The sequence below is a fragment of the Benincasa hispida genome, chromosome 7 (genome assembly GCF_027475165.1).
Source record: "Benincasa hispida cultivar pf3 chromosome 7, pf3_genome.v1.1, whole genome shotgun sequence".
In the NCBI taxonomy this organism is placed as follows: Eukaryota; Viridiplantae; Streptophyta; class Magnoliopsida; order Cucurbitales; family Cucurbitaceae; genus Benincasa; species Benincasa hispida.
Window position 1 is genome coordinate 31,432,161 of NC_143484.1, and position 17,550 is coordinate 31,449,710.

Genomic DNA, 17,550 nt, shown 5'->3' on the forward strand with positions numbered 1-17,550 from the left:
GATTGAGGTCGGGTCACCTGTGGACATCCTATGAAATGTTCATCTCTTTAATTAACGGTGTTAGAAAGAGAAATTAATCATTTCGCGGTCCGATCTTATACAAACTCTCTGTAAAGATACCCCACTTGTATGTCTCCACATGAAAGATTAGGATCACACAGTTGGTATTACTTTACAACTCTTGTAATATTTACAAAGTGAGCTATATCTGTAGTGTCACCCGAATAAGACACCTAATGTTATCTATATACTACAGACTATTTAGGTTATTACTTAGACGTGATCCACTTGTATGTCGACCACATACATGTTTAAGTAACCTTGTATTTTAGTTTATTGAATCAAGTTAATGTAATCTAAATTTTGAATAAAATAACATCTTATTTTATTAAATAAATAATTCATATATAGTTTACAAACTACAAGATTTAAGGCATCAACCTCAACATTCACTCCATTAGATATGCAATATCACTCATCTTGACACCAATTAGATCCGTTATTAACTAAATTTTTAAAGTGCGTCGAGCTGAATACCATATAGGTATGGAGGATTCTATCTTGTAAGTTCACGTGCAGACTTAAAACACTGTTATGAGAATCTTGTATCGACAAAATTTATTAATAAATCTAAGAAAGTTGTCATGATCCAAACTAGCAAAATTGTCTTTTTCAAAGAAACAAGGCACAAAAACTAAACGAAATTGCACGTAAATGTACTAATCTTAGGACTCATTAAATTAATCAATCCTAAACCTATCATTAATGAGGAGATTAGAGCCTTTAAAAAAATAATAATAATGATAAGGAGATTAGAGGAGTGGTCGGACAAAAGGGAATCTTCCCTTTGAGCAGAGTCAATCAAATTCAAAACTAAATTGCCTAGACGTGTTCAAGCAAAAAAGATCATAATTCCAAATTCAACGATGTGAAAATTGACCTCAGACTACAAATCACAAAAACATGCGAATTTTTTTTAGAATTCTAAATTCCCACTTTCTACGTCTTCGATTTGACCACGTCACCTTCCTTCTCCCTTCGTTGATTTCCTCCAATTTCACTTAATTTTGGTGTTTATTTCAAGTTTTATAAGTGGGTATGGCGAATTATGAAATCTGAACCCTACCCATTTTCTTGGAATATCCAACAAGCGTCTAAAAAGTTGCTCTATAGACTGTGTAGACGGAGGAACAGTCATTGTTATGAATGGTGGATTATAAATAGACAGAAAAAGAGAGAGGGTGCCAAGTTAGAGGACAATCAACAAGAAACACAAGTTGGGTTTTATGGTTGTAAGTGAATGAGGAGATTTCTGGCTGTGTTATCTCATATCTGCTTCTGATTTCCTTTTATTTTAGGGTTTTGTTTATTACCCATATTTTCTTTTTCTTTATCTTAAGCTGTTAGAGCCTTGGAAACTTGAGGCTACTTGTTTTTTCTCATCTGGGTTTCTAATGGCGAGGTGGGTTTTATCTGAATGTGGTGTTAAACCACTCCCTAGGATCTATCCTCAGCCATCTAGGAACGGGATTGCTTCTAAAACTTTTATGGTTTCTGAGATTAGGCAGCCATTGTTGGCCTCTAAAGCTCATGTTCTTCGGTCTTCTTTGGGACTTTCTACTAGAGGGAAGAGTTGGGCATTGAATGTGAGTGCTCCTGTGAGAGTTGCTTCTATTGATGAGGATAATGAGAAGGAGAGAGTTGATGGGATTAATGGGGTTGAGGATGAGGGGGATTTCGACCCGGCTGCTGCTCCGCCGTTTCGGCTGGCCGATATTCGGGCTGCCATTCCGAAGCATTGTTGGGTTAAGGATCCTTGGAAATCAATGAGCTATGTTGTGAGGGATGTAGTTGTGGTGTTTGGATTGGCTGCTGTTGCTGCTTACTTCAACAATTGGGTTGTTTGGCCTCTTTACTGGTTTGCTCAAGGAACAATGTTTTGGGCTCTTTTTGTTCTTGGTCATGATTGGTAATTCTCTCTCTGTTGAAGCCATTGAATATCTTTACCTGCTTTTTGTCTTGGAATTCCTTTGCCTGATTTGTGTTTGCTTAATGGTTTTTTTGATTTGGTTGGTGAATGTGCAGTGGCCATGGAAGTTTCTCTAATGACCCAAAATTGAATAGTGTTGTTGGCCATATTCTTCATTCTTCAATCCTAGTTCCATATCATGGATGGTTAGTTTCTGATTGTCTTTCTGAATCTTGTTTGGTCAATTATTCTTCTCTGTAGCTTTTACTTTCTATGACAATATATACTGTAGTTTTATATCATGTTGTTTCTTAAACTCAGGAGAATTAGCCATAGAACTCATCACCAGAATCACGGCCATGTGGAAAATGATGAATCATGGCATCCTGTAAGTTCTTTGTTCTTTCCCTTCCGAAACAGAGAAATGATCATTTTGTTGAGTCTCATTCAATAGCAATATGTTCATGTCTGTTTTGCAGTTGTCTGAGAAGATTTATAGGAGTTTGGATAAAGCAACAAGAACACTAAGGTTCACTCTGCCATTCCCCATGCTTGCATACCCTGTGTATCTGGTTAGTGCACTCCGTTCTTTCGTCATCCTTCTGTATGAATCTTCAATGTTATGCCAATTTTTTTTATGGATTCTAATGAATCATGTTGGTGATATTACAGTGGAGTAGAAGTCCTGGAAAGAAGGGCTCTCATTTCGACCCTAACAGCGATTTGTTCGTACCAAGTGAGCGAAACGATATCATTACATCCACTGCTTGTTGGACTGCAATGCTTGCGCTGCTTGGATGTCTATCTGTAGTGATGGGTCCCCTCCAAATCCTCAAACTCTATGGCATTCCTTACCTGGTGAGTTTGGCTTTGATGACGAATTCACGCTGATTACTTCTTAGTTTTTCGTCCGACTGCTATGCTCGATTAACTTCTTTTTTCAGTACCATCGTTCTTTGGTGCACTGCTCTGAATGTTTTCCTTATGTAGATGTTTGTCATGTGGCTGGACGCGGTCACGTACTTGCATCATCACGGTCACGAAGATAAACTTCCTTGGTATCGTGGAGAGGTATGCCAATCAAATCTTTCCAAGTGTTTGGTGTGGAATTTCAAGAACAACACACCATAAAGTGATGTGTTTGACACAATTTTTTGATGATCAAACAGGAATGGAGTTACCTAAGAGGTGGATTAACGACTCTCGATCGCGATTACGGATGGATCAACAACATCCATCATGACATTGGAACTCATGTCATTCACCATCTCTTCCCTCAGATCCCACACTATCACTTAATAGAAGCAGTGAGTATCCTTCTCAGCCCTGCATCTAAAGTTCAAACTTATCTTTGTTCTGTAGATTTGAAATTCTCATCGCTAACAACTGCAATCTTATCGTCTTAGACCGAGGCAACAAAGCCGGTGCTCGGGAAGTATTATCGAGAACCAGAGAAATCTTGGCCTCTCCCATTTCACTTATTGGGAGTTCTTGTAAAAAGCCTGAGAAAAGATCACTTTGTGAGCGATTCTGGGGACATCGTATATTATCAGACCGACCCCGACCTGTCTTGATCAAATCAACAGGACCAATATCTGCTCATTGTCTTTCAACTAGTATACACCAAAATTCTTTGCGAATAGCTTGTGAGCCATTCAAGTTTAAAATATGATCAACTGCCGAGAAAACTTCAAGGGAGAAGCTGTTCATGACGATAGTATTCATGCTTTTAGGGTATTAGAGTTGCATATTATTATTATAGCCACATGAAAGAAAAATTTGGCATTGATTTTTGCTTGAAGTATGTTTAATAAACCATTAGTGAACCACAATGCTATCAATTTATATGGGAGGAGTCTATTTATTTTTGTAATTGTTCTAAAATTTGGGCTCCTCCCCAAGTTCAAGTCCCAATAGGCTTTGTTAAAATGGATGGGCAATTTCTTAATCACTGAAATGGCGAGGTCTGTGATGTGGTTTTGAAATACCAAGTAAATGCTACCTCCTCAAGTAGAAGCAGAAAATCAACTAAATGGAATGTTATGGCAATTGTTTTCAAAATAGTGCATCATAAATTAAGAAGAGTATTTAAATGCAACTTTTTAAGTTGTATTTAAGGGTATAATACTGATAATTGATACTTAAATGTTGATTTAGATACTATTTTGACTCCATATCTTTAACTTTTAAAATATCTATTGTACATGTTTAGTTTATATGTACTTTTAAAAAGTGTCCATTTTAGTTTCTATTTGCAAAATTTTTAATAAATCTTATGAAAATGAAATCTTATAATTAAAATGTATGCCCACATTTAAAAAATGAAAATAAAATAACTAAAATGATCACTTTTTTAAAGTATATGGACTAAAATGAACCAAAAATCAAAAGGTATTTAAACCATTTATGTTTAAATGGGTGATTGTCTGTCATTGGATGTGAAACATGGGATCATCACAATTTTTTTTAGAGTATTACATCATATTTGGATTTAAATACAACTCAAGAAGGAAATCCCCAAATTTTGATGTCATATTATTAAATGGAAACAAAAGGGAATGGATTATTAGCCATGTCGAATGAAATAAAGAAAGCAAAATAGAGTTGGCCTGTGGTTAGACAAAATGATTGTTATAAGACTAAATTACTCAACAGTTCCACATGAAACAAAATCAGTATTCTTTCTCTGGGATTAGTTAAGAAAATTGGATACTTTTGGATACTCAACTTTCTAGATCAATAGTTAACTGAATGAACAACCTTCAAAAAAGACTTGATTCGAATAAGATCCTTCTGTATCCCATCTGAGCCACAGATTCCACTGCTAACATCAACCCCTTGAGGCTTGAGAATAGATAAGGCTTCAGACACGTTTTCTGGATTGATGCCTCCAGCCAAGAGCCAGCCTTGTTTGCTTCTAATTATTGGTACCTCAAACTGGGCCCAGTTGAATCCCTTCCCACTGCATCCAACACAAAAATAATTAAATTATCCCATATCACATACAGGAAGAAGAAAAGCTTAATGGCTGCTGCTACGTAGTCAAAATCAACACTTTTTTTCAAGGTTTGATATGGATTTCTAGCTAATACAACACAAACACGTAGAATTAATTTCAGTAGCTTATGTAGTCGGTTTGTGGAAATAGGAGTCTCTACCTTGTTTATTTTGGTCTCGCTGTCATTTGTAGCTTGTTTTGTTTTGGTTGTATTTTCAAATATTATAATTTAGTTTTCAACATGGCATAAAATTTGATTACCCTCGTTCATAGTTTTTGTTATTTATTATTTTCATTTTTTTGAAACATTTTGTTGTTTGTCTTATATGGGACTATGCAAACTTGTGTGGAAAATTTATCCCCAAGAACTAACCCAAACATTTTAATGCGTAATGACAAACAAAACAAACATTAAAAACTCGAGATTATAATAAAATTTAGGCCAATTAAAATGTAAATTAATTGATTAAGACATATATTATTGATCAAAATATCAAAAGTTTAAATCTCTAAACCCACATGTTATTAAACTCAAAAGAAGGAAAAGTAACCTAAATAAATAAGCATTGTACACCAATTCAAAGGCATTGTACTAGATACCCAACCAAAACCAGCATATTGAGAGGGAATTGTGATGTACCTGCCACCTTTGGCACTGTCAACAAGAACCCAATCGACCAAAGAACAGTCCTCGGTGGAGATCTCATTTAGAAGACTTCCATCTTCATTTGCATTCAGAACATAAATAATTCTATAATCTTTGACTAGAAATGGCAATGCTGCCCGTGAACTGTCTCCATGAAGCTGTGAGAATCCAAATTTAAAGTATGAAAGTTATTTTTGTGGACAAGGTGATGAGAACAACAAAAAGATGTACCTGCACAAGTTCAAGGTCACATGTATCAGCGGCTCGTGATATTGTTTCAACATCGTCATCAACAAACACTCCAACTGGCTGTGCACCATTTTGTCTAGCAATTCTGGATATCTCCTTGGCAACTGAAAGTGAAACAGAACGTTTTGAGTTTGGCCAAATAATCATCCCAATGAAATCAGCACCAGATTCTGCTGCCATAGCAGCATCTCTCGCCGATGCAATACCGCACATCTTAACAAGAATCTTGTCCTTTCTATGATGTTCAAGGCTTGAATATACATTCTCTAGTTCAGAAATGCCACAAGTAATCTTTTTCCTTTGGCAGGGCCAGTTTCTCTCAATGTATGAACTGTCCCTATTCAAACCTACAAAGAAAGAAGGCTATGACCGAAAGTAAAACATTCTTCAACATCCATAAAAGCAATGTCGAAAAGACCAAGTACAAGGCAGAACAGTGATTCCGATATGAGTGAACGTTGTCATATTACGCTTATCCTATTGGGACCTTCAGACGTTGAATTACTGAAATAGATAAATGGAGCAAAGTAATACCATGAAACTGGTGCCTTCCACGCACATGTACAACTTTTGGCCAAAAGCAGCTTCCATTAGTTAAGCCTGGAATCGTGGAAAGAGATTATGATATCAGGGTTTTACACTATAAGGAAAGGAAAATTGTTTATGGAAAAAAATGGTGGGAAATCCCATGATCAAAGAATCAAATAGTTCACTTTTGAAAAGCAAAGAACATAACTAAAACAAAAAGAAAGAAAACAGCTCCACACCATGCTTTTGTTTATCTGGGAAAATCATTAATAGGCATGCATTTTTGTTTTCAACTCCATTTGATAGTAATGAATTAAATATGAACCCTTATAAGACCGCCATGGGGGGATAACTAAAGCGGCGGAGAAGCAGTGAGATGGCAATGCAAATCATTTAGGAAATTCGTCGAACAGTTGGTGGGCATACAGGGAAATGAAGGGGAAAATATCAAACAGTCTCGAATAAAATTGTAGAATCATACCTGCAATCATTTTTCTGCCCTCTTTTCTTTAGATTCTTATTTCTGATCACAAATTGTTTCAGATGAAGTTGAATTGCTAATGAGGAACAAATTTTGTTCAAAATTCTTGGCTTGTTTTTCCGATTAAATTATCCTTCAATGGGTAAACTGAAAAACAAAATTGGCAATTGAATTTTGAACAACCCTCGTTAAAATTAGTGAAATGGATTCTTGATGAGGTGAAAAAGTTACCTGATTTTCAGGCAAACCCATTTTGCAGCACGGAGCTATTCTCCTATTCTTGGTCAGCTGACGCCTCATTTCAAATATTTTTAATTACATTCATTTAACACCAAACACAAAAACAATATTACCGACAGCACACTTTTTTCTTTAGGGAAAATGGTAAAAAATAAACCTTTTTAAGCTTCATTTTTCTCCATCAGACTTTTTGAAAACACAATTTTGTTTCGGTCATTTCGATCAAAGATCGATTACTGAGATTTAAAAAATTAACTTTTTCATCCTATCCATTATTATGGACTTTCTCCAAGAAATTTCACCTAGTATTAAATTGAAATTTTATTACCTTTTAAATATTATATTACTTTTTAAAAATATTGTATAATATTTTCAAATCATATAGATATATTTTCAAATTTTCTCTTATCTTTATCAAATTTTATATCAAATCTTACATTTTTTTTTAAATCGTTTACCCAATTTTTATTTTCACAATTATCTGAATTTCCAATTTTTTAGATAGATTTACCAATTATCAAAATAAATTTTCCAAATGAATTTTAAATGATTACACTTATATTTTTAAATTTTGGAAAAGATCAATTTTTGTGAAAAATTAAGAGATTTGGAAAATACATGGATTCTTAGTGTTAATTCTGCTCAAGATTTTAATGAGAAAATCTAAATATATAGAATTTCAATGTTAATCATGTCCGAGATCTCATCGAGAAAGCCCAATTATATAAAATTTCATGTTATTTTCTACGAGATGAACACCGAAGTCCACATAATTTCACATTATATAATATTTCCAAATCTTATATCAACTCTTATCTCTTTCCAAATTTTCTCATATAATCTTTCCCAAATCTTATCCTATCTTTCAAATCTTAAGTCCAATTTATGTTTCCACAAATTTTCAAAATTAATTTACCAGTTATCTAAATGGATTTATCAATTTTTTTATTTTTTAAATTTCTCCAATTTGTACAATCTCTAGTAGTGTAATTTTTAAATTTTGGAAAGATAAAAAAGGTTAGGTAAGATTTGAAAAAATTATATGAATCTTGGAATCAATTGTTTGAATATAAGATGAACAAAAATTAATTTGTTAACTAAACTTCGGTGGTCAATCTTGATTGAGAGGGATAGAGAAAAAACCTAGTTTAACGAATTTTAAAAAATATGTTAGTTTGAAAAGTGAAACTTAAAAAGGGTTATCTTTTACCATTCTTTTTAGAGAGAGTTTTGAAATCACTGATTATCCATGTTGATAGAAATGTTGAGATTTCAATCTTACAATAATATCTAAAATATCGATAAAATGTTGATGTCAATAAATATTTATAAAAATATTAAAAATAATATTTAAATTAGTAAATAGATATTGGTTAAAACACCATTTTGGTTGGAAAATTGTACAAAATGATCTAAAAAACAAAAACTTTTTTGCGACGAACCTCTTTCTAAAAACTTATTTGTTATTGGCCCTTTTGGCATGGAAAATACCACTAATGTTAAATGATCTCTTCATTTGTTATCTCTTTTGCTCTTCCCTTAACAACGAAAAAACAAAAATTCAAGGTCATTAAAAACTAAATATTCTTTAACATTTTGCTTACTTTATAAGCATGGTTAGAAAGAACGCGAAAAATCGCATGAAAATAAGTGGCCATTTAGTTAAATTGGAGTATCGACAAAGATATGACAAAACAAGTTATTGTTTGTGCAGAAAAAATGTGCGACTGCTGACATCATTGTATGTGATTTCTTACATCAATATATGCGATCGCTAACATCAACGTACGTGATCATTTACATCAACATACGTGGTGGCTTAGTTTTTTTTTTTTTATCATACTTTTGTTGATACAACTTTGTTTTTACTAAATGACCATTCATTTCATACATTTTTTTGTATTCTTTCCAACCATGTACGTAAACGGAATAAAAACTTAAATAATATTTGACTTTATTTCTCCAAAAGTAAATTTTATCTAAGTTTAAATGTCATAGTTCCATTTATATTCATTATTTTTTAGCATTTTTATCAATTTATAAACATAATCAGAAATAAGATGAAAAAATGTATGAAAAGTGGTCATTTAGCTCAAACGGAGTTGAATTGACAAAGATAGCACACAAAAAAGAAAAAAAAAATGCAAAATGATCGCGCTCCTTGATGTAAGCGATCGCCTACCATGACTTCAGCAATTACCCACCGTGATGTATGCGATTGCCCACCATGACATCAGCAATCGCGACCTTCTCTGCATGCACAATAATTTTATTTTTGTCATATCTTTATCGATACAACTTCGTTTTAGCTAAATAACCACTTGTTTTCATACGTTTTTTTCATGTTGTTTCTGTTAAGCTTGTAAATTGAGAAAAATTCTAAATAATAATGAATATAAATGACACTATAACATTTAAACTTAGATAATATTTACTTTTGGAGTAATAAAGTCAAAGTTTTTTTAAGTTTTATTCAGTTTACATGCATGGTTGGAAAGAACATGAAAAACCATATGAAAACAAGTGACTATTTAGCAAAAACGGAGTTATATCGACTAAGATATGACCAAAAAAAAAAAAAATTCAAAACGAAAACTGAGCGATCACGTATGCTGATGTAAGCGATTGCGTACACGATAGCATTGATCGCTTACGCTGATGTCATTGATCGCTTACGCTGATGTCATTGATCGCTTACACTGATGTTAATGATGGCATATACTGATGTAAGCGATCTTGTATGCTGATATTGGCGATCGCACAATTTTCCTGTTCAAACGATAATTTTGTTTTTTTCATATCTTTATCGATACAACTCTATTTTAACTAAATGACCACTCACTTTCATACGGTTTTCACGTTCTTTCTAACCATGCTTATAAAACAAGCAAAACGTTAAAGCATCTTTTGTTTTGAATGACTTTGAATTTTCATTTTTTTGTCGTTGGAAGAGAAAACAAAAGAGACATAGGTAACACAAGTGAAAGGGAAAGTTTCACAAAATAACTAAAAAACAAAAAACTTCTCTATGAATGACCTCTTCCTAAAAACTTATCAATAACTATTTTTTGCCCATATGAAATATCAATTTTACCCTCAATTTAAAAAACTCTTCAGACCGCACCATATTCGTGTTCTTTCTTTAATGATTTCTTCATCGATTCATTCAACACATATTCAATGCAACACCAACATTCCACCAAAGCATTGAATAACATTGATATCAAGAATGGAAGATCAATCTTAGTTTTGTATTTTTTGTCGAACTCCCCACGAAGTCCTCCCATTGTTCTTTCAGTGTTTCAGTCTGACATCCTCATTGTCAATCGCTTTCATCTTTGTTCATTTCATTGTGGCTTTAGGTATAGAGCATGATTCGTTTGTCAAATCTAGAAACGAAGAGAATGTAAGTGATATTCTAAAATATTTCTTGTTCTCTTTAATAATAAGTGTCGTTTAGTATTAAACGAAGACCATATAGTAATATATAGACGATCATTCATCACAATATAAACACTCGTTTAGTATTATATAAACAATCGTTTAATATTATATAAACGATCATTTAGTATAATGTAAACGATCGCTTATATAACATAAAAAAAATCGTTTAGTATAATGTAAACGATCGTTTATATAATATTAAACGATCGTTTAGTAATATATACACGATCATGTATACAGTACTAAGCAAACACTTATAAACAGTTAGACAATCTTTTAACAATTATTGGGTGATTTCTTAAAATTTGATAGGATATTGCTTAAAATTTGCTAATCCGATTGCATATCAATGACGCTACTTCACATCTTTGTACGATTTGGTGGGGAATGAGACCAGTCTGGTAACAATTATGTTGGAGGTTATATGAAAGGTCTGAAGGTCAAAAATGATATAATGGTTTGTGAATTGGTGAGTATTATGCACTAATGATTGAATATCGAACTAAATATGTTTGATATACATCAAATGTTGTTACAATTTATTGGTCCCAGCTCCCCTGATTGACATAATTGATAATGAAGACCTTAGTTTTTTTTCTTTCAAGGTAGTGATGCATCCTAGATGTTGTTATTTGTATCAGTTACACTTTGCGAAGGGTCATGGAGTACACATAGAGAATAAGTACTAGCAGTACAATCCAACGAATCAACCCATTCCAACCAGTCAAAACTTTGGATTTGCAACCATGTTAACACGCAATATTCCCACAATGTCTTCACTGGATGATCATATTGAGCCATGTAACTTGGGGGGATGATCGAAGTGAAACTTGGTTTGGTCACAATAATGAACCCATATGTACTCCATAGTTCGATACTGACCATGAATATGGACAATCTTCAGGACCACAAGCTTCTTCAACACCTTACATTCATGTTCCAACCCACCTACTCTCATCCCATTAGTGGTGATGCCTTCGATTCAAATGCATTCCATAATTCCAGCCCAACCATTTTTAGATATACCCAGACCATCAGAGGGCCCATCGTATGACAATCTCATCACAATACCTCATGATTGTCTAAAGAACGAGGATATAAAGGTCGGTCGGATTTTCTTTTCGAAATATGACTTGTCAGTTAAATTATCAATACTTGCAATAACAAAGAACTTCGAATATCGTGTAAAGAAGTCAACAAAGAGCTTGCTAACTGTATGGTTTCAGTGGAGGAATGTAAGTGGAGAGTCAGTGCAAATAAACTAAAAGAAAGTGATTCCTTCAAAGTGACGAAATATCCAAGTGAACATATTCTTGACAAGAGAATGGGTAATCATCAAAAAGCAAAAGAAAATGGGTTATTGGACACTTAATCAAGTCCAAATATGAACAAGGTGGTTGAACATACCACCCAAGGGATATAATTGAGGTTGTTCGACGAGATTTTGGAGTGAATATAAGTTACGGACGGGCTTATCGCGCTAGAGAGTATGGATTGGTGTTCGCACGAGGGTCACCGGAAGGATCATATGCTATTGTTAGGGCATATAGCGAGACACTTAAGCTTGCAAATCCAGGTATGATCTTTGAGGTTGAAGTAGAGGACTGACAATACTTTAAATACGTCTTCATGGCATTTGTTCCATGTATTAAGGGTTTCTTGAACTGCATCCGTCAAATAATCGTTGTTGATGGGACCCATTTGTATGAGAGTTAGAAAAGGTTTGTTGTTAATAGCAACGTGTATTGATGCCAATAACAATATATATCTTGTCGCCTTAAGTATTGTAGATGGTGAGAACGATACATCATAGACTTGGTTCATAACTCATTTGAAGGCTTTAGTAGGAGACATTCCAAATTTAGTGATTATATCAGACGTCACATCTCAATTGCAAAGGCTATCTCAAGTATATTCCCTGATGCATTTCATGCTCTATGTATATACCATATTCGAAACAGTTTGATGGATAGATTTAAGAACAAAGACATAATCCCACATTTCTACCTAGCGGTGAAAGCTTGTAGAATTTTTGAGTTTCATATGTCTTGGGCTAAGCTCCATCAATATCCTGGGGTGATGGCCTATCTTGAGAAGATTGAATTATAATGGTGGGGCAAGGGTTTATCAATACCATTGTAGGTATGACAAGATGACGACAAGTATAGTTGAATGCCTTAATGGAGTGTTGAAAGATGCACGAGAACTATCAATCATGAAGCTATTGGAGAATATCCGTGAGTGGCTATAAGGTTGGATCTATGTCCGACCTACACATGCAATGGCATTCACAAGCATTGTAACTAATTATGCAATGAGTATTCTTAAAGAATCAGAACTGATGTCTAGAACATATCGTGTTTCCTCGATGGACATGCATATAATTAATGTGGACGATGGATATTTGTAGGGAGGGAGGGGTTTGGTTGATCTTCGTGCACTGACATGTACTTGTATGGAGTTCAATTGTATGGAGATCTCATGCTCCCATGCAATATCTTCCGACAACCTTTAGGAACATTAATGTTCAAACATTATGTGCAAAATGGTTTACAGTTGAGTGTGTGCTTGCTATTTATGTAGAATCAATCTTCCTTGTTAAACATAGGCAAGAATAGAATAGAAGATCAAATTTTGAATACTTCAAAATTCTGCCACCACGAAAGGTACCAAGTGTGGGTCAATGTCAAACCATTAGGATACCTTCTACTGAAGAGGGCGCGACGACAAATCCACAGGTGTACACGATGTGGTCAGAGAGCTCATAACAAGAAAACGTACAAACAAATATTAATAACACCTGACACTGGCCCATCTAGGATTAATGATATATAATTTATGGGCGATCGTTTACTTGTTTATGTACGATCGTTTAATTATAAAGTGTGTGATCGTTTACTTATTTGTGGGCAATTGTTTACTTGTTTGTGTCGTTTACTTCAATCATTTGTGGACAATCGTTTAGTTATTAATGGGTGATAGTTTAGTTATTTATGGGCAATTATTTAGTTATTTATTGACGATTGTTTAGTTATTTGTGGACGATCGTTCATTTATATATTTTTTTTCTAGTTTTTTATTGTACTTTTTCTAATATTATTCAGTTGAACATCTATACATTCAAAATTCAATTCAAGAAATTCAGTTATAGATGACCATATATATTGATCAGCCCACAATTGGGCAACGTATTGTTTCCTAAACAATGCCATATTGTTTTGTTCTAAGCTATCCTTATTCATACCCGTTACAATATATTCTACATGTTGGGGATGATGCCCTAAAGTCTCGTGTCCTATAGTTTGTAAACACATTTTGTATGAACACTTGTGATGTATAATATATGATATTTACTTCACTTCTTGACTTTGCACATTGGATGTTTTATTTGCTTTACCACAAAACAATAAACTAAAATCCCTAGTTATCATTATGTAACTTAAGCATGTATGTGGTGACATACAAGTGGATCATGTCTTAAGTGATAACCAAAATAGTCTATAGTATATGGATATAGGAGGGAAACCTTATCCTGGTAACGCTACGGATGTGGCCCACTTTGTGGAATAGTTACAAGTGTTGTGACTTACTATAGATGGTATGATCCTGATCATTCATGTGGGGACGTGCGAGCGGGGGCACCCTATACAAAGAGTTTGTATAAGACCTGACCACAAAGTGCTAATGTCTCGTTATATATCGTCATTTATGATAGAGACTTCATTTCACTAGGATGACCGTAGGTAACATAACCTCAATCTTGAGTGAGTTGGGAACTCCTGTCATTGAGGGCGATCCTTTGATTTACATGGGTGCGAGTGGCCAATTCGCCAACTCAAACCTATCACTTTGGGGATTTGTCTGATTTGGGAGCTGGGAACTCAGCTACAGAAAATGGAATTCACTCATTCCTCGAAGCATGGGTAAGTAGATAGATTTCTTTGTTAAGGGCTGATCCCAGGGCTTGAACGATGTGTCGCCACACACCTTCTCATGGGCCGAGAGGTGTTCATACATAATAGGACTATGTTGTATTGTTCATTAGAGGGATCAGTAGTACTTAAGGAGAAAGATGTAACTACAGGAGCAAAATGGTAAATTGGCCCAGCTGTACTTACGAGCATCTGTGAAGGGTTATCGTACTCATGATTGGTTATATCCGATGGACACATAAATATATCTGTGGTAAGAAGAGTTCAACTATCGGTCTTTAGTGGAATGTCTGGCAGTTAACGGATAGTGAATCTCGTGGCTAAATAGTTTAGTCAGCTATTTACGTACCGTTAGAGCTTCGAGCCATAGGTCCATAAGGTCCCATTGGTAGCTTGGATTCAAGTTGGGAATCAATTTTTTGGGTCAGTTTGAAATGTTCAAAATTGACAAGAGGGAGTTCGATTATATATGATATAATTGAACTGATTAATTATATATGATATGATTGACTAAATATATGAGATACATTAATTTGGAGGAAATTGGATATAAATGTGATTTGTATCAAGTAGGGGAGAAAACACTATGGTTGATATATGATGTAACACCCCACACATTTTTTTAGTAATAATGTAATTTCAGTAACTTTATTATTTGGAATTTTAGTAATTGTTATTAGTTGAAGGGCATTTTTGGAGTTTTGGGCTTCAAGTATAAGTGCAGGAATTTAATTGTTGGCGTGAAATTATTCAATTTGAAAATTAATGGCAGGAATTAATTTTCTTTTGAAAATGAAAGAAATTTAATAGTATAAAATGGAATAAGGAAAGGAATTAAATATAATTATACTTATTTCCTTTTTAAGTTTATTATTATTATTTTTAAAAACCCACATTTCCCTTACTTCCTCATGCATCCGCCGGCACCCCCCCCCTCCCCCCCCAATTTCTTCTTCGTCCAGCCGAGACCCTAGCCGCCGCCCAAAGCTGCCGCGTCAGTTTCTTCTTCATGACCTCCGTCCACCACTGCTCAAGCGTCGTTCACATTTTTCATCACTGGATCTATCGATTTAGGTAAGATTTCTGCCGTTTGGGTTATTTTCAGTTGATTCTTGAATAATCATTTACTTTTGGCATCAATTGGTTGATACCCATTGTGTTTCAACTTTGGGTTCAAGTTTGTGAAGATATTGAGGTGTTGTTTAGTGAAGTTGGAGTTTATTTTAGCGAGTTTTGGTAAGTTTTATGCTTTGATTACCCTCTTGTGGATTAGTTTTGGTTGTTGAGAAATTTTGGTAAAGTCATTTGGAAGTGATTTTTTTTTTATGAAGCTACATATGGATAATTTATTTGAGACATTGGTAGTGAAGTATGTATTTGATTCAAGCTTTAATCATGTAAGCCTAATTTCAAATTATGATTAGGGGGTTAATTCAAGAATTTCATTCAAGATGAAGAAGAGTTTGGTTTGCTAATTATTTGGACTTAAAATTGGAGGTTTGGAAGGTGAATTCAAATTGGACCACACCTTAGGTAAGGTTATCTGGAAATATTTTGTAATATTTGGTGTTTGGAATTTGGCCATATTAATTTTAAAGCTTGGTTTATGTTTAGGCTTGATTAAGGAATCAAGAATTTCACAAAGATTCAATTGCTTTTTGGGTCGACCTAATATCAAGGTAAGTAATCTTACTACTGGAACTGCCCACGGGCCAGACATTAGATGTATGCTAGCATGATAAATGAATGTTATGGCAAAATGACAGCATGATAGACTGATAGTATAATATGACCAAAGTATGTTCTGGCACGAGATCTGAAATATTTATTTGTGCACATAGACACTTAAATGCTAGTATGAGATGGTATGTGATTCCATATGGATGTATTTGATTGGATGATGTTGAGGTATACGTGTATGTTGTAGAGCCATGATGTTGAGGTATATGTGTATGTTGTAGAGCCATAATGTTGAGGTATATATGTATGTTGTAGAGCCATAATGTTGAGGTATATATGTATGTCATAGATTCATATAGTGATAAATACGATGTTGAGACTGTGCAAGTGTCCTTACTGATTAGTTAGATGCCCATTACATTTTGTGTTTCCTTTGGGATTCATGAGTTTGTGTTTCCTTCGAGATTCACCAGTTTGTGTTTCCTTCGGGATTCACCAGTTTGTGTCTCCTTCGGGATTCACCAGTTTATGTCTCTTTTAGGATACACCATCTTGTGTCTCATTCGGGATTCACCAGTTTGTGTCTCCTTCGGGATACACCAATTTGTGTCTCCTTCGGGATCCACCAGAGGTAGTGGGCATACTTAACTATAGTAGGATAGAACTCAGTCTCCTTTTTGTTTCATGTGTATATGTGTCCCATGAGGACTAGAGCAGTTTATATGTTTCACTAGAGGTGGGTATCTAGAGGACATAAATGCCTAGCCTGACCCCAGTAGTGGGGTTACTTACTGAGTATTTTATACTCATTTTTTCTCATGTTGTTGTTTTAGGTAAGGATAGAGATGCACCGGCGATGGACAAGCGCAATTCGTGATCGAGCCACTGGGATTAGTTTTTACGCTTCTGCTAGAGTTCTTTTCATGTTTCTCTCAACTTTTAGTTTTGATGTTTAAAACTTATTTTTAAGAATCTTTTTTCAGATTTATTTATTATCCTTTATGATTTATGGGTACCCTCCTATTGTTTTAATATTTGAATTTAATGAAAGTCTTTTGAACTTACCTTATCTAATTAGCTTTTATTTCGCCATAACAAATTGTCGTTTTGAGTTCCATGCATACATGTATTTAGTAACGATCTAACTTAAGTCCTAGGGGGTCAAGTCGTTACATATGATATCAAACTATAGGTTATAAATATAATATGATTATGTTTATTATTTTATTATTTGGACGGTTATAGGATAATTGCCCGAAGTTTTCTTCGCAACCATGCGTTAGTGGGAGTACAATTCGGTTTTCGTAACTAAAGAATAAAATGAAAATTGTTTTCATTTTAGAAACACATGCTAAAATTGTTCACGAGGTATTTGCAATCGAT

The 17,550-nt window shown here is 34.3% G+C and overlaps 2 protein-coding genes across 3 annotated transcripts; one reads left to right on the forward strand and one right to left on the reverse strand.

The window, feature by feature from the left end:
• Positions 1–931: 931 nt before the first annotated feature.
• FAD8 (fatty acid desaturase 8) lies at positions 932–3,883 on the forward strand. The gene is made up of 8 exons (XM_039036359.2): positions 932–1,969; positions 2,086–2,175; positions 2,291–2,357; positions 2,449–2,541; positions 2,642–2,827; positions 2,960–3,040; positions 3,139–3,276; positions 3,376–3,883. Exons 1-8 carry the CDS (start codon positions 1,455–1,457, stop codon positions 3,541–3,543), a joined length of 1,338 nt encoding a protein of 445 aa, XP_038892287.1. The 5' UTR covers positions 932–1,454; the 3' UTR covers positions 3,544–3,883.
• A 695-nt stretch (positions 3,884–4,578) lies between these two features.
• Positions 4,579–7,456, reverse strand: LOC120081472 (N-(5'-phosphoribosyl)anthranilate isomerase 1, chloroplastic-like). 2 transcript variants are annotated; one of them, XM_039036360.2, is made up of 6 exons: positions 7,103–7,456; positions 6,872–7,018; positions 6,397–6,462; positions 5,845–6,209; positions 5,608–5,771; positions 4,579–4,931 (listed from the first exon to the last, which is right to left on the reverse strand). In XM_039036360.2, exons 2-6 carry the CDS (start codon positions 6,879–6,881, stop codon positions 4,706–4,708), a joined length of 831 nt encoding a protein of 276 aa, XP_038892288.1. In that variant the 5' UTR covers positions 6,882–7,018; positions 7,103–7,456; the 3' UTR covers positions 4,579–4,705. The 2 variants fall into 2 exon arrangements, with proteins under 2 accessions (XP_038892288.1, XP_090171887.1); XM_090315761.1 differs by lacking the exons at positions 6,872–7,018; positions 7,103–7,456 and adding an exon at positions 6,630–6,744.
• Between the last annotated feature and the right edge of the window lie 10,094 nt (positions 7,457–17,550).